Here is a 26,011-nt window from a genome sequence, read left to right on the forward strand (position 1 = left end):
GCAGAAATACTTGCAGATGGAGATCTGGGCGGAGGATCAGAGCAGAAAAATCTGCTCCCCCCTCACACAATTTCCCTCAAATTATTCAATAGGGGTTGCCCCCGTTCATTATAGTCAGCAGTTCTGCCCCAAAAGCCAGATGAAATCCTAGGGGATGGAGAACAGGCCCTCTATATAAAAGCAGAAGGTTAAGCACCATTGGTTGCTCTATAAGGACTTTCCAATGACCACAGCACAGCACAATAGAAAGGAGTCATTTCAAGATCTGTAGCATTCAAGTACCTGGGTATTTCATAGCATGTAACAGATTATATAGCCAAGACAGGCCCTTCCTATAGGTTCCTTAACATTTCTGTGAAAGAATATAGATTTTGGGTAGTCTGGATTTACTACATGGATTTAGTAGATTAGTAGGCTACCAAGGTAGAGGGTGTGGACATAGCATAGTTAATTATTAATACAGATCTGACTCCTCTTTCTGGAAGAATCCATTACTTTACACATGATTCCTTCAACCAGAGCATGGAAAAAGATAAACAACAATTAAATGTGTAAAGATCTATACATAACACATTAAAGATAATCTGAGCATGACTCATAAGAAACATGTCATCAGTACAAAAAAAGACCCAAATGACAATCCAAAGTTTCCTCCTAAAAACAAGATTAAAAAGTAATAATTTCCTATTTACAAGAAAATATTGCTTTAGTTAAAAACTCTAAAAACCATTCTCTTGGAGTCCATATAAAAATAATCGTGTGTGTGTGTGAGAGAGAGTGTTTTAACATATATAATATGTTTATATATATATGTGTATATATATGGCTTTACATGCTGAAATATTCTAGATTAAATGAGGAAATATAAATGAACTATTAATTCTTTTTCTCCACTTCTTCAGTTTTTACAGATTCTTCCCCTCCATCAGATAAGAAGCCACTTCCATATTTCTTCATTTTGTTTTCCACTTTGGTGAGTCTCTGCTTTACTTTGAGTTGGGCTGAGTTGTATTCTGCCATGAGCCTAGCAAACCTAGTCTGTAGATTGTCCAGAGTGCTTTCAAGTCTTTCTACTTTTTCTTCCAAGTCTTTAGGGTCAGCTCCTGCTTTTGCCGCCTCCTCATCTATTAAATTGTCTTTCATCAGAATTTGCCGCCCTTTCTCTTCCAATGCCTTTTTGGCATCAGGATATTCAGTGAGGGCTTCCATCAAATCATCTTTGGACAAACAGAATAGATCGGAATAACCAATGCTCCTGATGTTGGCTGTCCGTCTGTTACCAGATTTGCTACCTTTGATGTTTAAGATGCTGATTTCTCCAAAGTAGCTGCCATCGCTTAGGACAACAAACTGTGTTATGCCATCATCTGCCACCACAGCCAACTTCCCCTCCTTAATGATGTACATTTCTCTCCCAATATCCCCCTTTTTGCAGATGTAATCTCCAGGACTAAAGACTGTAGGTCTCAGCTTCAGCACCAGCTCAATAAGAAGCCCAGCTTCGCAATCCTGGAAGATACGCACTTTCTTTAGCGTGTCCAGATGGACATTGATAGCAATTTCAGCCTTAAGTTTGTCAGGGAGGTTTTTAAGAACTTCCTTCTCATCTACTGTTTTCTTGTTGGTCCAGAGGTAATCAAACCACTTAATGACCCTCGCCTCCAAATCCTTTGTCACCTTTCGGAAATGCATATACTGTTTTATGGAATCAATTTTGGCCTGGAAATCTGCCCTGGAGGCATTCATATTGGAAATCATAGAGCCTACGTTACCGACAATAGTAGCGAAGATCAGCACACCCACCAAGAAGTCAATGACCACAAAGAGATACTCTTCATCTTTCACAGGAGGCGGGGTTTCTCCAATTGTCGTCAGTGTCAGTGTTGACCAATACAAACAGTAAATATACTTTCTGGACAGACGTCCATATTCTGGATGGGACACATTGGGATAGACCCAGGAGTCAGTTCCAAACCCAATAAGCTTTGAAATTGCAAAATATATGCAAGCATTCCAGTGGATGATGATAAGAATGTACAAGACAAGATTTCCAATCCGAAACATATTTGGATAGTTTGTCCTGGTTTCTGTGCGGTCAAAAAACTCAAATAGCCTGGCAAACCTCAGCAAGCGGTTAAACCGTAGTTCAGGGTAGTTCAACCCAAGTTTTAAATATGCCAGGTCTGTTGGTAAAAGAGAGAGCATATCTAATCTGAACTGTACGGTAGTAGTGTAATGTAGTCTTAGTTTCTTTTCATCTTGGACTAGTAAGCCTTGTTCAAGGAAGCCTTAAAAGGATAAAAAAATAACCGTTTTCTGTTATAATACATTAGAAGATGGACCACAAACCTATAATTAGTCAGAAACAGGCTGCAGCTTATGCTTGAAGGATTCCTATTTGCTTGCAAATACTGAAGACGTTATTGCATTTCAAACTTTTAATATATATGGACATTAATGTACTTTCCATAGGTTTCTAGTATAGTTCATAAAAAGATATTGTATAAGCTTTATATTTAGTAGTAGCAGTAGAATTACAATAGCACATACAGACCTCAACCAAGACTAGGGGTCCATTGTGATAAACATTCTATATACATTAAAAGACAGTACATGCCCCCAACGAGCTTACAGTATAAAGGCCCCAAACTCACAAAGACAATTATTTGGACCACTGAAACATGGAGCCCTAATGAAGTCAGTATAGCTCCATGTGGGTGTTGGTTCTATCTGTGCAGATCTCATTGCAGGATCAGGGTCCAAACAGATAAGCCACACCATGAATGGAAGCATTATTACCCCACCCTCCCCCAATGTTAACAGAGATTAAAAGCCAGATTCTGATACTCTTCCTCATGCTGAGTAGCACTTTATTCCATGATTAGTCCCACTGAAGTCTATGGATTAAGATGCTCTTCAGTATAAGGATAGCAAAATCAGTCTCTAAACATATGTCTACACTACAATTAAACATCCACGGCTGGCCTATGCCAGCTGACTCGGACTTGCAGGGCTCATGCTAGGGTGCTGTTTAATTGCAGTGTAAACATTAGGGCTTGGGCTGGAGCCCAAGTTCTGGGACCTCACCCCTCGAAGGCATGGGTGGCAAGTCTGTAGAAATTTTGGTGGTGCTCAGAACCCGTCCCCCCCAAACTCCGCCCCCACCTGCCTAAGGCTCTGGGAGGGTTTTTTGGGGGGAGGGAGGTCTGGGGTGCAGGTCCTGGACTGGGGATTAGGGTGTAGAAGGGGTGTAGGGTGCAGGGTTTGGGATGGAGTTTGGGTGCTGGGTGCAGGCTCCGGGCTGAGGCAGGGGGTGGGTGTGCAGGAGAGGGTGAGGGGTGCAGGCTTTGGGACGGAGTTTGGGTGCAGGCTCTGGGCTGGGGGTGGGGGCGTAGGAGAGGGTGAGGGGTGCAGGCTCTGGGAGGGAGTTTGGGGGTGGGAAGAGGTGTCTGGGAAGGGGGAAGGGGTGCATGTTCTGGGAGGGGGTGGGATAGGAGGGAGTGCAGGGGTGAGGGCTGTGGGGCTGAGGATGAGGGATTCATGATGCAGGAGGGGGCTCATGGCTAGGGCAGAGGGTTGAGGTGTGGGGTGAGGGCTGTGGGGCTGAGGATGAGGGATTCATGATGCAGGAGGGGGCTCAGGGCTGGGACAGAGGATTAGGGTGCAGTGGGATGAGGGGTTCATGATGCAGGGGGCTCAGGGATGGGGCAGAGGATTAGGGTGCGGGGAGATGAGGGCTGTCGCTGGGGCTGAGGCATTCATGATGCAGGAGGAGGCTCAGGGCTGGGGCAGAGGATTAGAGTGCAGGGGGATGAGGGCTCTGGCTGGGAATGAGGGGTTTGGGGCATTGGAGAGGATCAGGGCTAGAGCGGAAGGGCAGGGTAAGTGCAGCCTGCCCTGCCATTAGGAGATGGGGGGAGCTAGGACCCTGGGGCAGCAGATGGGCAGTTCTGCCGGGAGCCGCTCCGCATAGGAATGTGCTATTCCGGCAGCACAAGCAGGCATGGGAGAGGCACCTGCCACTTCCTTTCAGGCAGGGACGCGGCAGGGCTGGGGGGAGACCCACGGTGGCCGGGGCCCCATCCAGGCAGGGCCGGAAGAGAGACCCAGCTCTAAATATTGCTGGAGCACAGCCCCCAGCCCTGAATATTCCTGGTGCTCAGGCACCTCAAGCCCATATAACCTGCTGCCTATGCTTGCAGGACCCTATAGCCCATGATCCAGCCTGACCCTGAACATCTACACTGCAATTAAACAGCCCCACGAGGACAAGCCCCATGACCCCGAGTCAGCTGGCATAGGCCAGCCACGGGTTTTTAATAGCAGTGTGGACACACTCTAAGTAACCTGCTCCAGGTCACACAGCAAGTCTGTGGCAGAACTGGGAACTGCACTCTAGAAAGTTGCAATCTAGTGCTAGCCTTAACCACAAGACTGATACTCCTCTCCCGATTTAAGTGAATAACTTGGGCTTAGTGATGCAGACAAATATATGACACAATATGAAAAACTAATCTATATTTTAAATATATTTTATTTTAAATATATTTATGATAAGGAGACTGAGTTTACTTTCTGCTGTGAATTGTTTAAATGTCTCCCATGGCAATAGCAGATTTTACCTCCCTCCTGGAACTGTTGTCACCATTTTACTCATGTTATTTGCTTGGTTCCACACAACACAGTATTAAAGTTCTGGTTCAAATCCACTGCAAGAGAAAAGTTCTTAGCAGAGGCTGCCACAGCACTCTTTCAGGCAAACTGGCTCCGTCACCTCATGACATACTTTTTTTTTACACTGAGAATAAATAGCCTGTAGAATTCATTGCCACGAACTATCATTAATGCCAAGACATTAGCAGGATTAAAAAACAGTACTCAACATTTATATGGATTTAAAAAAATCCACCATTATAGTATATAGGGTTGTTTTGTTTTTGTTTTTAAATTTGGAAGGGATATAAGACAGGGAATATACCAACCTCTAATTGAGAGGTGATAGGAAAAGCTTTCCCAAAACACGTGATTCCATAATTTTCCACCTCAAAGTTTCCTGTGTTTTCTTCAGAAGCATCTAGTTTTAGATGCTGTTGGAGACAGGATATTGAACTCTATGGGCCACCAGCGTACTGATCCAGTAGGGCATAACCCATGTTATGTCTGAAAACAATGTAAAATCCTAAAAGGACTCACCTGTCCTGAATCTGACGAATGTGTCCACTATGTAGATGATATCTGAGCTATAGTCCAAGACCACCCATAATATAATATGTTTAGTTTGTAGCTCATCAAAACAGGCTCTAAAAAAAACCACAAAGACATGGAAGATTTCATTCCTCTTGTATAAGTAGGCGCAGAGAGTACTATGAACGTATTCTGAAAGCATTTTAGCAACTGTTGCTGGCACTGCACAAGCTGTGGGCATCATATCTGCACTGGAGTATTTGCTGTGAATTTAAATGTAATGACTTAACATAATGGGATATTTCTGAAACCAAAGGTCTTACATAGCAGGGGCAAATTTCACATATATACACACATCCCACACGTTACTCTGCATCAGTTTTCTCAGTTCGGATCCTCAAAATCTCACATCACAGCATCAGAGCTACAAGCAGAGGAGGACTGTACAGAATTCATTCAGATCCCATCAAGTTAATTCTTGGATCAACTGGAAGAAGGTTTGCTCCTGTGTTTTGTGCAGGAGGTCAGACTAGATGATCAGATCGGTCCCTTCTGACCCTAAAGTCTATCTCCCATGCCTCCCAGAGGCTAAGTGATCTGCTTCATAGCACTCCCATATGACTCTGATACACTGAGTCTGATTGTCCTTTTCATGTACTCCAGTAATATCTTCCTGCCATTGGAGGAAAAGCCATGTCAAAATTCCTCATACTAACTTTAAATGACTCTTCTCTGCCTACTCCCCGATCTTGCTTACCATCCACCAGCCTATCTATCCCTTATTGACTACCACAAGTTTCTCCATAAATGGTAACAATGCCCTAGAGAAATACATTGGCTTAGTGTCACTTTGTACTGTAGCCACTAGATGGCACACAGATGCCACTGCAGGCACAGATTTGGGAATGCCTGCTGCCAGTCAGTCTTTTTAGGCAGACAGACAAAAATCATCAGGCCACAAATCCTAACTCATAAAGAAGACGTATGAATAAACTATACAAATGGGTTCTATGCAAAATCACCCAAGAAACTTTATAGGGAGATAGAATGATCCAATGGGGAATTAACCAAATAGTACACTTCTAAATGCTACCTTTAAGGAGAAAATAAAACTGGAATAAAGTCCAATCACTACCAGCCAACCCCTCATCTGTAAAAGTAAAACTGCATCTTCTGCTATAACTGGCTCTGATGGCACCTAGCAAGCGGTCATCAAACTTCTATCCCAGGAAGGAAGAGAAAAGAACATTTCAGTGACAGGCACTGTGGGCTCCTATGAAAATGCAGAAAGCATGAAATGCACATTCTCAGCTTTTGTTTCTCAAAAGCAGAGATTTACAATTTAAAAAAATAGAATGGAGGAGTCTTCTCAACCTATCATAGAATCACAGAAATGTAGGGATGGAAAGGTCTTTGAGAGGTCATGTCCACCCCCCCTGCCTTAAAACAGGACCCTGACAGATGCTAGGACCATTAAAGGCTCATTATTTTCCAAGTCATGCCTGTCCCTAGCCTGGTCTCTTATGAAGGAATTAAATTCCACATTAAACAATCTAATATAGTATCAGGATTGTTAAGTTTTTAAAGCTCCCTCAAAAAAGCGAAACAAGGAGGATGAGGTAATATCTTCTATTGGCCCAGCTCCTGTTGGTGAGAGAGACAACAAGAAGATCTGCGTGTGGCTCCAAAGTTTGTTTCTCTAACCAACAGAAGTTGGTTCAATAAAAGATAATACTTTATCCACCTTGCCTCTTTAATATCCTGGGACCCGACACGGTTACAACTACAGTGCATAATGAAGAAACAGCTTTTAACAAGAGTGCTATGTTTTTTGTACAAAATGAAAGAGAAAGAAAGAAAATGCATGATGGTGTGGTTTTATAAAGGTATTAACAGCATGAGTTTAGCAGTAAGTTCTGCAGGTAATTCCAAATGAACGCTGAGAAAATCTTGATAGTGCCCCATCCAGTGTGTGTGGAGTGGCACATTTTTTACCAAAAAACTATTTTAAGAGAACATCTTAAATGTTATTGCTAATATTTTCAGCTTTCTCTGCCTGGAACAACAGGCTTCATTAGGATCATGAGTCTAAATATACAGACTTGGAGTGAGAAGAACACTCTTCAAAATCACCTAAAATAGCATTTTTACACAGAATATCAGGATTTTAAGGCCAAGGGAATTTTGGGCCTTTTAGGCTAAACGCATAGAAAGAATTTCCATCTTTCTGGAATTTTCTCTCATCAACAGTAGAAAGCTCCTGTTTATATCCATGATTGATGGCAAGATTCTCCTAGCATAATCCTATCACTGATGCAGTACTCACTTGTCCTACACCTCGAGAGCTAGGGGTAGAACTTTTATCTGGTTTGTTGGGCTACTTGTGGAAGGTGGAGAGTAATGGTAGCTGTTTTAATTGTTTCGGGAGAGATATATTAGTGAGCAGAGTGCAGGGAGTCCAAAGAACATGATTTATGTACAGGACTCTTAATTTTATCCCATAGATATCGTTTCCACATATGTAGTGTGCACATGTAGGTGTGAATGTATATTATATACATGAACTTTAGAAGAAATGAAACCAGAATAAAGGATTTGGAACAGATGTCTGACACATAATCCTAAACCAGGGATCGGCAACCTTCTGCATGCGGCTCGCCAGGGTAAGCACTCTGGCAGGCCAGGCGGGTTTTTTTACCTGCCGCATCTGCAGGTTCAGCTGATCGCAGCTCCCACTGGCCATGGTTCACTGTCCCAGCCCAATGGGGTCAACGGGAAGCAGCGCGGTCCGAGGGATGTGTTGGCCGCCGCTTCCCACAGCTCCCATTGGCCTAGGACGGTGAACCACAGCCAGTGGGAGCCGCGATCAGCCGAACCTGTGGACACGGCAGGTAAACAAATTGGCAGGTAATCCCCCTTGAGGGCTGCATGCCAAAGGTTGCCAATCCCTGTCCTAAAGCTTAAAAAAAAAAAAAATAAAGACATATCCTCAAGAAAACTAATTAGTGAATGAGCAATGCAGCAGCAGTAATGGGGAGGAAAAAATCTGGACACTATATTAAAATAAAAGAATCTGGTGGGCTTTTCTAGTTCCAGACAAGCCATGCACTCCTTCCGCAGCCTAAAATAAGCATTAAATATAAATCCATACCTGCACACTAGCATACACCAGTTATAGAATACTGGGGTCGCGATTATGGTCAGCCACCTATAGTACAGGTTGCTTGAAGGATCAATCACAAAGATCTCCTTTTTCTTCCTGAAAAGTAAAACATGCAGAGGTATACTGGGGGAAATTATTTCCATAAGGAGGTCATGTTTTTGATCTCCAAGGCTGAACACCCTTCTAGTAGATTGTAATGGTTACAGCTCAGTTAATGACAAAGGCACAGCACCAAAGGGTGTGCCATCCCCGCCGAAATCCCAGATATTACTCAATACAGCAGCTGAAGCTTTTCTCATCTGACTCAGTCTATTCCTACATGCCCCAAAATCCAAGGAAATCAAAAGGAACTAGAAAAATTTACATAGATGTCAAAATAACACTGAAACGTGCTATCATTAAAAAAAACCCATTCTGAACATTCATAGTACAGAAACCCTTCTTTTAAACTGAAAACAAACCTATTTACCTTTCCCACCAGCCAAGAATTTTTACCAATTTCTTCTAAAAACCACAACAAAATTGTGATAACCCTGTTCCTGGAGTCAAAGAGGTCATTGCCTACTTTTCACTCTCAAAAGAATAACCCTTTCTCTCATAAGTCAATCCCATTCTTTTGTCTTCTGGTTTGTTTCAAAGAACCTTAGACTTGTGTGAAAGAAAAAAACCCACTGCACACTGTGGGAGGTTGACTGAGTTTCCTCTAGAAAAAGCTTTGCTTAAGAGAGAAGAATCTATGTCCTGGGATCAGAAAGAATCCATCCAGAAGTGGCATTCTTAACTAGGGATACTACAACAATATGGCACCTACAGCACACTCTACACACGTCTGTGATGTACTCATTACAACACACCCCTCAGAACCAGTGTTCATTCTGCACATATAACACTCATTCTCTTTCCATCTTTTCTTTACATGGCATTGAACAAAAGCCAACCCTAATCAATGGGAACAGAGTTTATAAATTGCTAATTAGGGAACAACTGTCTATTTACATAACACTAAGGGCCAAATGCACTGCTTGATGTAAGAAATCACAACCACATTGAAGTCAATAGAGTTTCTCCTGCTCACAGTGGGGTAAATAATGGAAAATATAACTGAAGATGTTGAATTGGCCAGTATTTGTCTAAATATAATGTTTTTGTTCTGTGCCCCACCTTCATTCTACTGATCTTCTGAACCAGGACCAAGCCTGTATAGACTTGCAAAAGAGACTGCTGTTAACTAATAGGCCCTGATAGAGAAGGCAATTTCTTGCCTTCTCAGGTGATCAGAGATCATTTGAATTCCCTTTACTGCTCAGTCTGAAGCAGGGGTGCCAGAACAGGTCGGGGGCGGGGGGGCAGAGGGCCATGGCCCCATCACTTTACCGGCTGTAAGGATGAGCGACAGGGTGAAGAGGAGCGAGCAGGGGGTGGGGTCTTGGGGGAAGAGGCAGGGTGGGGGCATGGCCTTGGGGAGAAGAGGTGGTGCGAGGGCAGGGGCTTGGGCAAAAGGAGTGGTGTGGGGGTGGGGCCATGGTTCAGGCACCAGTGGCCCCATCCTTTTAGGAAACTTCCGCTACTCCTGGTCTGAAGTTAGTGCAACAAAGCATTGAAAAAAGGTGCAAAGGAAAAACCTGTATGCTTGGGAAAATGCTGCAGGCTCCTTGAGCAGTTGCAGTTTCAAATTTGAAAATTTATTATAGCTTTGACACGAGAACACCCCTGCAGCTTGGGAAAACACTGACCATAGCAGGAGCCTTGCTCTGAAGACTTAACTACTTCATGTAAGGCTCTATGGTGCAGGAGGTGTGTTACAGCCATACATTCATTAGTAATACTTACTCCTCCTTTTTTTTATCATCTTTCTTGTTGTCTTTTTTCTCCTCTTTCTTTTCCTCCTTTTTTTCTTCTTTTTTCTCCTCCTTTGCCTCTTTCTTTTCCTTATTCTTGCTGTGTAACATAGTATAACATTTAGCAATGTTCTCAATTTACCAGGCTAGGCTAGGCTAGACTAAGCAAGGCTAGAGGATGGAAGTTGAGGTGGAATAGATGCTATAGAGCTGGCTTTTGCTCCTACAGAAGAGGAGAGGGCAGGACTTCTCAAGTAGGCCATCCACCCATTTGGTATAAATGGGACCTGTATTACATGATCTACACTCCAGAATTAACGGTAGCATGGTACTAAATCATGTTGGCTGATTTTGTGAGAGATTAACCCATGCTTTATCAGGCAAGTAAATACAACAGCATTTGCTTTGTTTATAGTGGAATGTTTCCTGTTTGCTTGACTCTTGAAAATTCAGGCAATCAAAAACATCTATTTCGTGGCATTAGAACTTGAAATGGTTCGATAGTCTCAAGATTTGCTTGATCCTTTGATATACTCTAACCCCAACAGTAGCGACTGCCTGTTTAAAGCTATGGTAGTGATTAAGTAAAAAGGGTCAGAATCTTCTCTCACACTTGTTTTGCTCCTGGGTAACTCCATTAAAATTACCCCTGACTTACACCAGTGCAAGGGGAGAACCATAGCCAATGTTTGAACAAAGCCAATCAAAATGTGGAAACAAGCTTTTGCTGTCTATTCAGCACAGCAGTGTTATTCAAAATCTGAACATGAAAGGTGAAATTCTCGAAGTCAATAGGAATTTTGTCATTGACTTAAATGGGCCAGGTTTTCACCTCACATTTATTAATTTTTCCATAGACAATAAATGTAAATAAACAAATAGTGTTCTGCTACTGCTCTCTCTTCACACTGTTATTTCTGGACATTCAACAGCATAAGAGGTAGACTCAAGCTGCAAGGTTCTGGTCTGGATACAAACTCTTCTAGAGTTCATATCTGGGGTTCTGCTTCAGCCCAGGACAGAGGAAGCAGTCCTCTATTTGATTTGAACTTCCCCAAAGTTTGAGTTTGTTCAAATCCAGGTTGTGGTGGTATGTCTCCATTTGCCATATAGACAAAGAAACCTTTTTCAGATAGGATGGAAATTATTTGCTAGAATTTTGCCACTACTTGATTGATCTTTAAATTTTGGGCCAAATTCTTTTAGTGTAAATGGTGAAACTCCACTGAAGTTAATGGAACTGTATCAATTTATACCAACAAAGAATTTGCCCCCCAAATTTCTACATATGTTTGTATTTAATATTTTTGTTCCCGAAGTAGACAGTGTCCCCATGTTTCAGTTAGGAAAGCATCAATATCCCTGACAGTTTAATGCAAATGGGCCACTTGCAAGTCTAAAACTCTACATATGAGCTGTGGCTTGCGTGGTAGACATGGCATTTTCCTCCCAGGGTGTCTGTCTATTCCACTCTGATCTGCACACACTAGGGGCTAGTCTACATTGGCAGCACTGCTCCAGCAGCGTTTTAACGTGGCTTGTGTGGTCGCATCAGAGCACTGGGAGAGAGCTCTCCCAACGCTCTAAAAAACCCACCTCCACAAGGGGCATAGCTACCACCGCTGGGAGCATGGCTCCCAGACACCCCCGCCCACACTGAAACTTGCTGTGCTCGGGGGGAGTGGGGGTTCATACTCCGAGCCAGAAAGTTGCAGTGCTCTAAAGTGCCAGTGTAGACAAGCCGGAGGTCTGATTCTGCTCTCACATCAGGAGCAAATTTATTCAAGTGAACTGAATCACTCCAGTGTAAAGCTAGAGTATATGAGAGCAGAATCACCTACCAGAGAGGCATGTAGAAAAATCCGATTGCAGGATCTTAGCCAATGGGCACAGCAGGGAAAAATGCCATGAGCTCATATCACGTGTGTTCACCACATGTTCTTGCACATGCCTCTCCCAGCAGAGAAAGCTTGTGCTGCGGTTTGTAGAGTTACCTAAGAACATGCCAATTTTAACGAGAGGACAGTATTTTAAGGGACAGAAGGACAGTGTGAAAATATATTCATTAATTTTAAGATAAGAGTAATTGGCTTGGAAATATCCCTTATCCAATGGCAATAAACATGAGCCCTGATACTGCTACTACCACACTCCCATTGTGATGCAGTAGGGCATGGTTATTTGAAAGACCCCTGCCTTATTTTGCTGGGAGGATTCAAAATCCTAAAACCATCCCTGTTTGCATTCTCCAAGAGGTTACTTAAATGTTCACCAAACCAGGCTTGAGCACAGTCAAAACATATAGTGAAACTTCACTGATGCCCATGAAAATCCAAGGAGCACAACTGTAGGGCAAAGCTAGTCTTTGTGTTGATTGTCTGATTAATTGAAAGAGCTCCTAAAGTCCTACCTGCACATAAGGCCAATCAAATAAGTTTTTGCACATCAACCCACCTTAGCAGGGCTAGCACAACAGCAGAGGGTGCTATTCACAAGTTCATTTTCTTTACCATTAGCCTTCTGATCTTGTGTGATTGCATTTTAAAGTCAAATATTGCCGTTCCCACAAATCTCTATGCCATTCAGAAAAACACTCATGAGTATCACATTATCCCCTCTGAGAGCAAGCTACTATGCTTTTGTGTATGACATGAACCCCATTCGTAACAACTATTCATATCAATGAACTGGTCCACGATACTCCAAGTGTTTGGCTCCCAAGGATAGTTGTATCACTAGGGCATAATGTTTCTTTTAAAAAGAGCTGTGCTGCTGCACGTTTATAAGCCTGATTATGCAAGGAAGACTCATTTGACATTGCTAAGCAATCAAAATGCGTCAGTGCCATTGAATCATGGAAGGGGTGTTTTGACAAAAATTAGTAGTTAACCCACTCATCAGTAGATGGCTGTTTTTATTGTGTTTGGGGATGGAATTTCCCCTGACCCTCTCCATTTACTATAGATATTCACTGGGGGCTGGATTCACTCGCCTCTTTGTTTAAATAAACTGCAGTTTTGGTAGAGCTCCATGTTTGTCAAGATGGAAGGGGCAGCAGAGTGCCCACTCTTGGGGCAGTTGAGATGAGGCCTTCAAGTCTGCAGATGTCATGCAGGGGTTGTGCTTGCTCTCAGGGTAGAGGAAAGGAGTGGCCTGTCCTTTCCTTTGACTCCAGTGGCGAGTCTTTAGAGTGCTTTTGCATTGTACTAACATTGCCATGCCAATAGCTACTGTGTCTTAGAGCAAGGAGATGGATAGAGCAGATGGATAGTTCACTGGGGGCTGGATTCACTCGCCTCTTTGTTTAGACACTGCTCTATCCATCTCCTTGCTCTAAGACACAGTAGCTATTGGCATGGCAATGTTAGTACAATGCAAAAGCACTCTAAAGACTCGCCACTGGAGTCAAAGGAAAGGACAGGCCACTCCTTTCCTCTACCCTGAGAGCAAGCACAACCCCTGCATGACATCTGCAGACTTGAAGGCCTCATCTCAACTGCCCCAAGAGTGGGCACTCTGCTGCCCCTTCCATCTTGACAAACATGGAGCTCTACCAAAACTGCAGTTTATTTCCTCTGAAGTATAATTGAGTAAGCAGCATTCAAGTAATTGTTTGAAAGAATATTTATGTCTATTCCCTTTGACTAAAAGAAATGGAAAGGTCTTTTGTCCAGTTTCTCCTGAGTACAGGGGGACGAGATGTCCCTGTAGGCTGGGAAAGACTTGCCTGCCTATACCATTATAATCATATTACTATAGTATTTAATAAAATGTAGTGCTTACATAACGTTTTTCACCTTTAAAATGCACTACATTTCAACTAACTGTGCCTCACAGCACCCTCGTAAGATAAGTCAGTATTGTCTCCATTTGGGGAAACTGTAGCACCAATAGCTGAGCGACAGGCGCAAGGTCACAGCATGAATCATGGCCTGAAATGGGATTAGAATTCAGTATTTATGTCTCTCAGTCCTGTGTCCTGACCACTAACCCAGGCTTTGCACTTTTACTTCTACTACTACTGTTCTACAGTAACAGCCCCAAATCCTGAGTATTGGGTTATTGTTGTAGGGCACATGACACTTATTTTTAAATCAAGCACATGGGAACAAACAAAAATAAATCACTTAAAGAGAAGTAAGAATTTCTCCCAAGTGTAAGTATGGGGTTTTGAAATGGAAAGAAGTTTTCAGAAGATTTATCATTTTAAATTCACAGTGTATTGTGAATTAATTAACAATCAATTGTTTGGGGGAATAGGAGCAATTTCCTCTGTTTCTAATACGGCCTAAAATGATCAAAAGAATTTCCTTTTTGTCCTGGGGATTTTTTATTTTTGTTTTTACCCAGGGGAGAAATGAAAAACTAGACTAGCATCATGGCAGGAACAAAGCTGCTACTGGCTGCTGTGCCATTCCCAGAGCTAGAGGGCAAGAGCCATTATCAACAGTAGTGTGGAGTGATTTCAGATTACACATTTTCTAGAGCTCTTCCTTTGAAGGAATTAAATAGCCTCAGAAGTCTAAAATGTTATTATTCCCTATCACTTCCACAGATCACAAGGCCAGAAGGAAATGTTGTGATCATTTCTGTAAGACCTTCTGTATGACACAGGCATATAATTTCATCAGGCAATTCCTGCACCTACCCAACAACTTTTGGTTTAACTAAAGCATATCTTTTAGAAAGACATCCAATCCTGATTTACACAGAGTGCATCCAGAACTTCCACATAACCTGCTTAATATCAACTTTTAACCACAGATGACAACCTGAAGGTATTTGAACATTTGATTTGGAAGCAAAGCCCTGTGTGTCAACAAAAAAGGGAATACTGTTAAAAAAGAATATAGAGCTCTCTCATTCATAAGTTTAAATGTTAACAAACCCATTAGTGAAGCTGCAAAATCAGCCAGCCTGAATTTGAGGAGGTGGGGGCTAAGTAGCTGTTTACTCAGACTGGGTGGGGGAAAAGAAGAGAAGCTGCCCTTCAAGTTAGGACACTAAGAATTCTCCTGGAAACATAGGGATATTTCCATGACCTACAAAACTAAATGTTTCTCTACAACAAAGCCATATATCAGGAAGGTGCTTGGAAATAGATAAGCAGGAGTCTATAGCTACAATTGTCACTAACATGTTTTCAGCAGGGAAGAGGATAAGAAGCTGATACATCACAGGCAGGTAGGTGCTATAAAGCAAGCAGTGATGTACTTACTCTTCATTGGTGTTGTTGCTGTTGTTGACATTAAATCTGCCTAGGGACCAGTGGCTGTAGCAAGTTAAATAGAACACAATAAAGGAACAACATGAAAGCCTTGGACATTTTGTGCACATGTTCACCAATATGATAGGCCAAACTGCTGGTCCTACACATACTCTGAAAAGATTAAGAGGGTCAACTTCGATCGCCGCTGTAAGTCCCTTTGCATAACTATTCAGGTCACCAATTGCCCTTGATCATGTGCAGAACATACACGTTTGTGACCATGTCAGATGTCTGAAGCACTTTAGCCTCCTCTCAGGCGTATTAATGCTTGACAGCATGAATCTCGCTATTTATAGCAGCGTTCCCATTTGGCTGCTCTTATAAGTGTTTCTCAAGCCTTTCAAGTCTTCTTCATAGAAGTAGTGCCAAGAATCCTGGACAGACAGCAGAAATGCCGACTGTTGCTGTAAAATTAACTCTCCATAATGGCACAACAATTTGGAGCTGCTGTCACATGGCAACAGCAGCATAATCTGAGATGAGGAAACTGGGTATCTCAGAATTTGGTTATCTAAAGAAATAACATTGTTGGCACATGACCAGTTTTGTCCACTCTAATGGCTTTGAATCAGAAACACTAATGGGCTCCTAATGCAGAAATCAGAAAATCTCGGCTGTTGACTTGAGTGACTAGAAGATAGTAGCATAACTAATCAGACAAAATATATTAGACATGCAAAGAAATACACAGTTTCCAAGCCTGAATTATTAAGAAGCAGTTTCAGTAAAGATGGAACTGTATCGATCTGCTGCAAATCTGTGTGATGTTCACTATAATATGAATTACCAGCTGCAAATTCAAACCAAGTCCTTACCCATCTCAGACTGTGCCACAAACTATGTGAGCCTGAACTTCAAAGTAAGAGCCTGCCAAAAAGTTACAAGTTACATCAAAAACCCATCATTGTGTTTTAACAAACTGCAACATTTTTTTTAGCCAGCTGTGTGGGGTTAATTTAAACCACTAAGGCCTGGTCTATACTCCTGAGCTAAGTCAATGCAAGTCAGCTTACACTGACCAATATAAGTGTCTACACTAAAATTTCGCTCCTGTCAATGTAACTGCCCTACTACACCAACTTAATAACTCCACCCCCACAAGAGGTGTAGTCAGCGTTGATGTAGTTAGGTCAATGCAGTGTCAGTGTAGACAAGTGGTTCTCAACCAGGGGTACACGTACCCTGGGGGTAAACAGAGGTCTCCCAAGGGGAGATATTTGTCTAATTTTGCCTAGAGATATCTAGATATTTGCCTAATTTTGCAACAGAGTACATAAAAAGCACTAGTAAAGTTGGTACAAATGAAAATTTCATACAGACGACTTGTACCTACTATACACTGAAATGTAAGTATAATATTCATATTCCAATTGATTAATTTTATAACTATATAATAAAAATTAGAAAGTAATCAATTTTTCAGTAACAGTGTGCTGTGACATTTTTGTATTTTTATGTCTGACTTTGTCAGCAAGTCATTTTTAAGTGAGGTGAAACTTGGGGGTACACAAGACAAATCAGACTCGTGAAAGGGGTACAGTAGTCTGGAAAGGTTGAGAGCCATGGTTGTAAATGCTGTATTGGTTACATCGACTGCTACTGGCTTTCAGAAGCCATCCCACAATACCCCACATTGACAGTACAATCAGTGCAAGTGCTCCTGGTGAGTATGCACACCACCAACACAAGGAGTAAAGTGTAGATGCACACAACCGATGTAATTATTGCAGTGACTGTATGTTGACGTTAATTAGGTCACCTTAATTTTGTAGTGTAGACATACACTAAGTCATGTATTATGTTCATTTGCAAATAGAAAGCCTGGAAACACATGAAGGGCTTGCTTGAAGGCTTTAGTTCATTTATTTAAAAAAAGATTTTAGACAAGACTAAACCTGCTTGTGGCACCGATGAATGAACATCTTCTAATGACTCAACTCAGCAAAAAAAAATTCTGATTTCTGGACCAGAAGCCTATCAGTGATTTGATGAAGGATATTTGGGTAGGTACAATTAAGCGTTACTGCATTCTGCACAAATATTTGTAGTGGAGTTTCCAAGCACTAGAGGCTAACGTCCAGATTCTAAATGTCTTTACACTGGGAACTGCTTTCATCCCCAGTATAGAGCAGCAGAGTGACAGCAGGTAAGCTGACCACATGTCAATGTGCTCTTTTGGGAAGTATTTTCCTCCCAAACCGTACAAAATAAAGTCCAGGTGTAAGGGACTGTCATGTCATAAGCAATGTAAGCTAAAAACGTCACTTCTGAAACCCTTGCCAACATGCTTTCGAAGAAGAAAACATTTTAAGGAAACAGTATTCATTATCATCCTTCATGTGAGGCTCAGACAATTGGTTTGTTTAGTGCTTGAATAGGATTATGTGGTATAGGTGTTTACACTACAACCTGCTTCTTACTGCAGAGTGGGAAAAAGTGAGGAAACTGGGGCATACAAATAGTTCAGGGGAACAAAGCATTTATTTTCTCCATTCAGGAACTGGGTTTGTTACTCTTACCCTGATGAACAAATAGAGAAATAGCATTTCTAAGCTGTGGTTGCACATTTGCTAGCAAGCACAATGATAGCCAACAAAAGCAGCAGGAATGCATTAGTTGTAGCAGAAGTATCAACACCATCTACATGTTGCACCCCTTTGTAAGAATTTCTTATGTTATATCAGCTGCTGGGAAAATGCATTATTTACCTAAGTGCTTCTGCAAGCTACCTGCAACTGAGAGCTTGTGCCTCCATCAGTGAGATCAAAGACCATAGAGCTGCAATTTCAAACTGAACCATGCCCTCCTCCACTGCTTATCCAGGGAGATCAGCCAAAGCAATGGTTACCTTCAGCTAATTAGGTATAAAAACCCAGCATGACGATCCCTAGGGAAACTACATTTATTAAGCAGCTGTATCTTATTTCCGTTCCATTGCTGGCTAAGCTCTACTCTATTGAAACACATGTAATAGGATACACTGACTTCTGGAGAATTAGGGAAGCCTCAGCTTGGACTATACTCACTATTGCTTTCTCCAGTTTTCTTGGAAGTTGGAGGACTTAAATTACTTTCAGGAAAGTTTCTGGAGAGTATTAGCTACTCTACTCATTTTCTATCCTCAAATAAAACACAGCATGCTCACATCCCATTCACAGAAAGAACATGATTACCCCAACACCACTCTTCTTCCACTAAAGTACAATCAGATCAACTTACTTTTTCACTTTGCCTGGCTGCTCATAGTTGCTCAAATTGGAGTGAGTGTTACTTTCCCTGCTGGATACCTCTTTGAGCTCTGGCCCTCGGATACGCTCAAGGAAAGAATCTGGCCTTTGGTCTTCATGATGCAAACGTCGTGTCGCCCATGATCTCAGTGATAAGATGAAATGGGATAACCTGCAAGGAAAAGAGACACACAATGTTGTCTGAAGAGACAAGAATCCCAGATGGGTCAAGCTTCGCCCAGGACTAGAGCCATGCCCTGTAGCAGCCAGAACTTCTGCATCAATGGGGCTTGGGTGAAGAGTATCCCAGATGGGGTTTTCACAGCTTCTGGACCCCTGCCATCACTGGAGTATGACATTTTGATGTATAATATTAGGCACCTTCAACAACTTCCACATCATGGGCTCTTATCCTCTGACATGGTAAAGGAACCAGGAAGATACATTATTCACCAGGCCTCAATGTCCCCCACCAGCACCACATGAGACAGAAGCCAGAGAGACATCACTAGCTGCATGACCAGCAGGCAGCTTGCTATGGTGAGGAGGGACTGGAAATCATATTCTAGAGCTCTAGAAGCTTCTGACATTAGGAGTAATGTAAAGAGGTGAGAGATCCTGTGCTAAGGGAATGGGGGAGATGTTGAATCCTCACGTGATGTCACACCTAAAGGTTGCCATGTGAAGTAAGGACAAAGGGTGATTGGATGGTGAAGGAGGACGGGTTGTGAAGAGATTGCTGGAAAGTGATGGAGGCTGGAGATTCAGATTAAGGGGACACTTTCCCTTTAAGGATATTTTAGCGGGTTGAGAATGTGGATGAATTTTATCAGTAACTGTGCAACCTTATTTTGTAAATCTCATTTGTGACACTGGCAAACCAGGTACCAGCTCTTCCCAAGACTGCAAGCATTAGCTAAGAATTGAGAAACTCACAGCTGGAGACCAGATAGTTAACCTGTGTGCTGGGTTTGCTTAAAATAGGTATTAGTCTTCTAAGAATGTTTTGTGTTTAAACTCTATGAAATGCATGTAAGTTGCTCTGTGTATGAATCTCACTTGCAAAGTCTGTATTCTGTGCTATCAGAAACTATGTACGTTTTGCCTTATAACTTTGAAAATGTTTGCTCTGAACTTGTGAATGCAGGCACAGGAATCCTCCCTTCCCTCTTCCCACCCCTCCAGGACTCAGGAGGACCATGAAAATTTAAGTGGTCCATTACAAGACAAAAGCTTTGTTAATTGCCTCATCCACCCATGGGGAAACACGCAGAAGACCTCGTCCCATCACTCTGAATTCTGGAAGAGGGAAATAAAAATAGTTGATGTGAGGATTTTTCATCTCTTTTCTGTTTAATTTCTCTCAGGGCCAGGGAAACCAAACTGAAGCCAGAGATCCCCAAGGGTTACTTCCAGTATTCCTTCTAATTTTTTACGTCCATGTGCAGTATGAATTTTGTTGTGTGCATCAATATGGAGGTGATGTGTGACACATCACCTTCATATTGGTGCATATAACATTGATGTGGTGTGGGGGTGAGGGTTTCAAAGTGTGGGAGGGGGCTCAGGGCTGGGGCAGAGGCTTGGGTGAAGGGGGTGATGGCTGTGGCTAGGGGTGAAGGCTCTGGGGTGGGGCCGGGGATGAGGGGTTTGGGGTACAGGCTGCCCCAGGGCTGCAGTGAGGAGAGAGGACTCTCCCAGTCCTCTCTCACTGCAGCAGCTTGGGGCCAGGGAAAAGGTGCCTCTCCCCAGCCACGGCAGCTCCAGCAGGCCTGGGCCGGGCTGGGGGTTCCTCTCCCCTACAGCTCTGGCAGGCCTGTGTTGGGCCAGGCCAAGGGAGGGGCTTCTCTCCTCCGGCTGCAGCAAGTCGGGGGCAAATCTGTGCTGGGGAGGGGTGCCTCTCCCTGCTGCTGCAAGTCCATGGTGAGGGAGAGGCGTCTCTCCCCACCACAGCCCTGAATCCCTGCATGGGGCTTAATAGGCAGCTGCATGGCCGTGTGGCCACACAGCTTAGAGAAAACATGGTTTATTTCCTTGGTCCACCCTAAAAGATATTTTGAATTGACAGATCTCTCTACAGCTCTGTCACTTTTAGGATTTAGATGGTAACTCATTTGTGTGTACAGGGATAGGTTTGCTTGCTTTAACCTGTAAATAACTCTCTTTTTTCCCTAGTTAATAACCCTTTACACAGTTTATTACAGGATTGGCTGCAGGCCTTGTCTTTGGTGCAATATCTAGGGAACCCATTGATCTGAGATGAGTCACTGGTCTCTTGAGACTGGAAGCAACCTGATGTGGTTTGATTTTTAGTGTAAGTGACCATTTATCACTAAGTCCAGTTTGTCTGAATGGCGATAGGCTGGAGAATCTAAGAGGACTGTCTGTGACTCTGTGTTAAGACTGTTACAGTGATCCCTGAGCTCACATTTGTTATTGGCTTGGTAAAATCTATTTATAGAACATACCACCAGCTTGGGGTGTCTGCCCTGTTTTTCCCAGTCTGCCCTGAGGTAGGAATCAATGGTCGTGAGCCACTCCAGACAGAGTGACATCATCTAACTACCTTCCTATTTCACTTCCTACTGTTTGTAGCTTTTGCCTGTTGTGTCATGTCAATCCTCACTGCTCTACAGCCAAAATGCTTCTGAAATAAATGTAGTCAAACTTTACTAATTCTGGGTCACTGAGAATGAAAATGATGCTTAAAATTGTTGATTGGCTCTAGTCTAGCTGTTGGGCTCCAGACTACAGCAGTGGAATCTCCTGGCAGGTGATGTTAGGGTTTCCATGTTCCGTGACCGTCAAAAAGGATCTTGTCCCATTCTTCTTCATGGAAGGTGATCTTGTAGCCTGCAACAACATCGATGGTGTGATGGCAGCCTCAACATCGTTCACGATCCAGATGATGGTGGAGACTGTTCATTGATTCATCGAAGACAAGTCTTAAAGCTGTTTTGCTGCATAATGGCAATGTTTTGCCATCAATTCCAGTTGGTCATGCAGTCCATATGAAGGAAACCTATGACAACATGAAACAACTTTTGAGGTGCATAAACTATGACCAACATCAGTGGCAGCTTGTGGCGATTTGAAGGTTGTTGCTCTCTTGCTTGGTCTGCAGACTGGATACACAAAGTACTGCTGTTTTCTCTGCGAATGGGATAGTCGTGCAAGAGATTCCCACTACATCAAGAAAGATTGGCCACTCCGACAGTCATTGGAGCCTGGGAGGAAAAGTGTTCAGCATCCACCACTTGTTGAATCAAGGAAGATTTTGTTACCACCCTTACACATCAAGCTGGGCTGGTCTGATGAAGAACTTTGTCAAGGCCATTGACAAAACACAAGCAGCTTTCAAGTACCTCCGTGGAAATTTCCAGGTTAAGTGAAGCTAAGATAAAGAAAAGGTGTCTTCTTTGTTGGTCCTCAGATTCCGTGAACTTCTTCGAGATGATGCATTTGACCATGCACTGCGTGGCAAGGAAAAGACGGCATGGAAAAGCCTTCCAGTTAGTGGCAATAAATTTTCTCGGAAACAACAAGGCAGACACTACAGGTTGTTGGTGGAAAACCTCCTCAAGGCATACACAAAGCCTTGGTTGCAACATGTCACTAAAGATACATTTTTTGCACTCTCATCTAGATTTTTTTCCACCGAACTGCGGAGCAGTGAGCGACGAGCACGGCGAGCGATTTCACCAGGACATTGCAACAATGGAGAAACGCTATCAGGGCAATGGAGCCCATCAATGCTTGCAGACTATTGCTGGACAGTGACAAGAGATGCTCCATTTAATGAATACAAGAGACAAGCCAAGAAGCGCATGAGTAGACACTGAATAGGACTAAACTATGTACATAATAGTTTTTTGCCTTTTGTTTCATAATAAATTTTATTTATATAACCCTTTTGCTGATTTTTAAAGTGTTACATAAACAGGACAGGTGAAATATTATCATGTAAAGCAACCATAAACACATGAAAAGACCTAGGTTTACAATTTTATGATTAAACTCTGACTATCTACACATATACATAGACATAAAATGTAAAAACTTAAATATCTTAGAAACAGTAGCCAATTAGTTGTTTTAATTGTCATATTTGAATTCAGCACATCAAAATACATAATAAATACCACATTTTATCTCTGAAGCAGATGACTTCTCAAAAATTGTAGACCAGTATAATTAATGACTATATCACAAGACAAACAGAGCTCTGAATTCAGTTGAAATTCTTTAAGTCAGGCACAGAGGCCCCTATTTAGAAATGCACTTAAATCCAGGCTCCACTTCAGACACACGCTTAATTTCCAATGAACTAAATGGGTCGTAAGCACATTCCTGAAGATAAGCATGTGCTTAAGTGCTCTCCTGGAGAGGTGTGTTTTCCTAAATCTGGGCCAAAGTCAGCACCTCCAACCTTTGTTGACTGAGGCTCCAAGTGCATCATAGACATAATTTAATCCTAAAAATACCCAGCAATCCCTATATTCTCAATGTCTACTGTCTGCTTTCTTGTCAGAGCCATCCACCATCAAGACTGGGAGGGAATAGTTATTACACTCTTATTACATAAGATTATATCCAGTTAACAGTCTGAAAAGAAACTTATTTATCCTTTCCCTTACTGTCTGACTTTACTACTTATTTTTCTTCCATATTCAATTTATTTACAGCACTGATTAAACCTTTTTCCTACTTGAACTACAGTGTGTTTTTCTGCCAGAGCCTACTCACCAACTCCCGCACACTAAAAATTGAGCTATAAGGTACAAAATTAAGGTCAAAGCATCTTTTGTTTCATTTTATGTTCATTATAGGCTTTTTGTGTTTTCAGATGGACTGAACTCATTTTCTAGTAAATTTGTGATGACCACCCCTGTCCTCCCACATTCAACAACCTTTTGCAGACATGCTATCCTTTAATATTCAGAATTAAGCTAGTTAGTCAGTTACCTAGCCATTGCTCCAGTGCCTGTGAACGAGCTCCTGCGGGATTCAGACAGGCCTCTTGTCTCCATGGAAATGACTCTCTGCAATTCTGAACAAGTGTCCTCACACAGTGAACGGGTCCTGCAAAATCAATTTTAAAAAAGAAGGCTTTTATTCTGCCTGCAATGCATTTGCCACTCATTTAGTTCTTCCACTCACATAATAAGGGGGTGAGGGGAGCAATAATCTTCTCTCCATCACAAAGTACTGCAACCAGGTACAAAGTGAACACATGACAAGCCTAGTTTACTAATTTTCTGTCGCAGTCTTGCACCCACTGAAGTCAATGGAAGTTCTGCTATTGATGAAAGCAGACATAAAGGGGACATTTTATTGATAAATACATGGTTCAAAGATCATATAGAAGTTACTACAACAGAATGGAGTTCAGTGTTGCCAATTACATGAGCTCAAAATTTATGAGTCAGCCCCCCACCCCAAAAAATCATGAGACTGGCTTTAAAATCATGAGATTTTAAAAATAGTGGAGAAACCCTGTTCTTATTGAAGACAATGGGAATTTTAAAATTCATTTCCATGGGCCAGAATTGCATCTCGTCCAATAAGGTCTGGGTTCTTTTTCATTACCTCCTGGTTTTTCACTCCTTAGGATTCACATTTTCAAACTCTACTCTGCAACCAAGAGGACTAGAAGCTTATTACTTTTTTAATGAAAGCTGAGATTCTCACATTATCACATGACTCTGGAACCTGGGGCTTTATGGAAAACACCAAATATCATGTTACTTGCAATAACATTGCAAGATTTGGCAACACCCCAACAGAGGAAATTAGTTAACTAACTTGGGTGTATTTTCAGTGGAGAAAACGAACAGCACCAGTGGTCATGCTTACAACTTAAATAGCAACTCTTCACCACACAATCTGAAAAGAACTCTTTTACCAAATTGTTCCAGAAACTATTGGGATTCTCCCCATGCTGATTGTTTCCTTCTTATTCTCTTCCTGATACAAAGAGATAACATATGTTCTGCTTGATGTTAGAAAGGCTGTATAAATCTGACTCAGACCTCTTGTTATTGATTATAGTCGTTTATATATACACAGAGATCTTAAGAACCATTAGTACTATAATGTTATTGCAATTACTGTTCACATTATTTTTTTCTTACGAGTCTAGCAAATAATTTTTTAAAGAGAGAGTGGAATAGGAGTTCTTATAGAAATAACTAAAATTCAGAAATGCAGAGTGAGAAAAGAACGTCTTCTAGAGAAACAGATCCCACAGATGTCCAAGGAAGTCAAACCTGTGTATACTGAGAGTAGAAGGGCAAATGATTCCAGGCAGAAGATTTCTCATTCCAGAATCAAAGGGCACATTGTCCATCTTGAACCACCACCACAGCCTTTTGTTCCTCAAAAGTTAGACTAAGGCTATGTCTATACTGGAGGTGGAAGGTATAATTTCCAGCTCAGGTAAACAAACCCTCACTAGCTCTGATCAAGCTACCATACTAAAAATAGAAATGTAGCCATGGCAGCGCAAACAGTGTGAGGAGCTAGCTGCCCTGATTATCACCCCACCAGACCCTAGGTACCTACGTGGGGTAGCTAGCTTGTCCTATCACTTGTGCAACTGCAGCTACACTTCCATTTTTAGCTTGCTAACTTGATCAGAGCTAGTGCAGGTATGTCAATTCGAAGCAGAAATTACATCTTCCAGCTCTATTGTAGACATACCGTCAGAATGCACATCTCCTCAGTGATGGGCATGTGATCTCAGAATGAACATCTGTTTGGAAAGTCTGAGTTAGGGATTGGGCCATTAATATTGGATGCACATCGATAGGGCCTCTGATCTCATTCCACAGAGAATCCCTTCACTGTGACTACACATCCTTTCAGCAGCCAGGAGGTAGAAGTGGCTGCCGAGAGACAGAGGAAAAGGGTAGCTAGGGAAAGCAGGAAAAAGGTTACTGAACTGTTGCTAGGAAAAGAGCCTGCACTGGATACAGGTCAATCTTTGTGGGATAGGCAACCATGGGTGGAAAGAAGGTGGAGAAAGAGCCAGAAGTTACTCTTGGGGGAGAAGGAGAAGCAGGCATGGGTGAAGAAGAGATATAGGACAGAATGGAGAGCAGGCAGCCATAGGAAGGAGAAAGAGGAGGTAGCAATTAGGAAGACAGAACAAATAAGGGAAGCTTCATGTGGGGCAGAGGAAAAGTGGGGAAGTTGAGGAAGGAACTAGGATAGGAGCAGGGAACAGAAAACCAGGAAATCATGAGGAGCAGAAGGAAAACATCAACCAAGGGTGCAGGACGGAAGATAGTATCGGTGAGAGAACAAGGGTAGGGGGAGAAGCATGGCA

The 26,011-nt window shown here is 42.4% G+C and overlaps 1 protein-coding gene across 3 annotated transcripts in view; it reads right to left on the reverse strand.

Moving 5' to 3' along the window:
* Positions 1–876: 876 nt before the first annotated feature.
* CNGA3 (cyclic nucleotide gated channel subunit alpha 3) overlaps positions 877–26,011 on the reverse strand; it is a 38,678-nt gene continuing 13,543 nt past the window's right edge. The window contains exons 2-8 of one of the 3 annotated variants that reach the window (XM_032805554.2): positions 23,647–23,763; positions 18,674–18,853; positions 15,404–15,457; positions 10,178–10,285; positions 8,336–8,443; positions 5,194–5,300; positions 877–2,288 (exon numbers count right to left, since the gene is read on the reverse strand). In XM_032805554.2, the coding sequence (XP_032661445.1) occupies positions 877–2,288; positions 5,194–5,300; positions 8,336–8,443; positions 10,178–10,285; positions 15,404–15,457; positions 18,674–18,853; positions 23,647–23,763 (2,086 nt within the window). Of the gene's footprint in view, positions 2,289–5,193; positions 5,301–8,335; positions 8,444–10,177; positions 10,286–13,608; positions 13,626–15,403; positions 15,458–18,673; positions 18,854–23,646; positions 23,764–26,011 lie in introns of all 3 variants that reach the window. The other 2 variants (XM_032805556.2, XM_032805555.2) reach the window with 2 other exon arrangements.

Source organism: Chelonoidis abingdonii, chromosome 1 (genome assembly GCF_003597395.2).
Source record: "Chelonoidis abingdonii isolate Lonesome George chromosome 1, CheloAbing_2.0, whole genome shotgun sequence".
Taxonomy (NCBI): domain Eukaryota; kingdom Metazoa; phylum Chordata; order Testudines; family Testudinidae; genus Chelonoidis; species Chelonoidis abingdonii.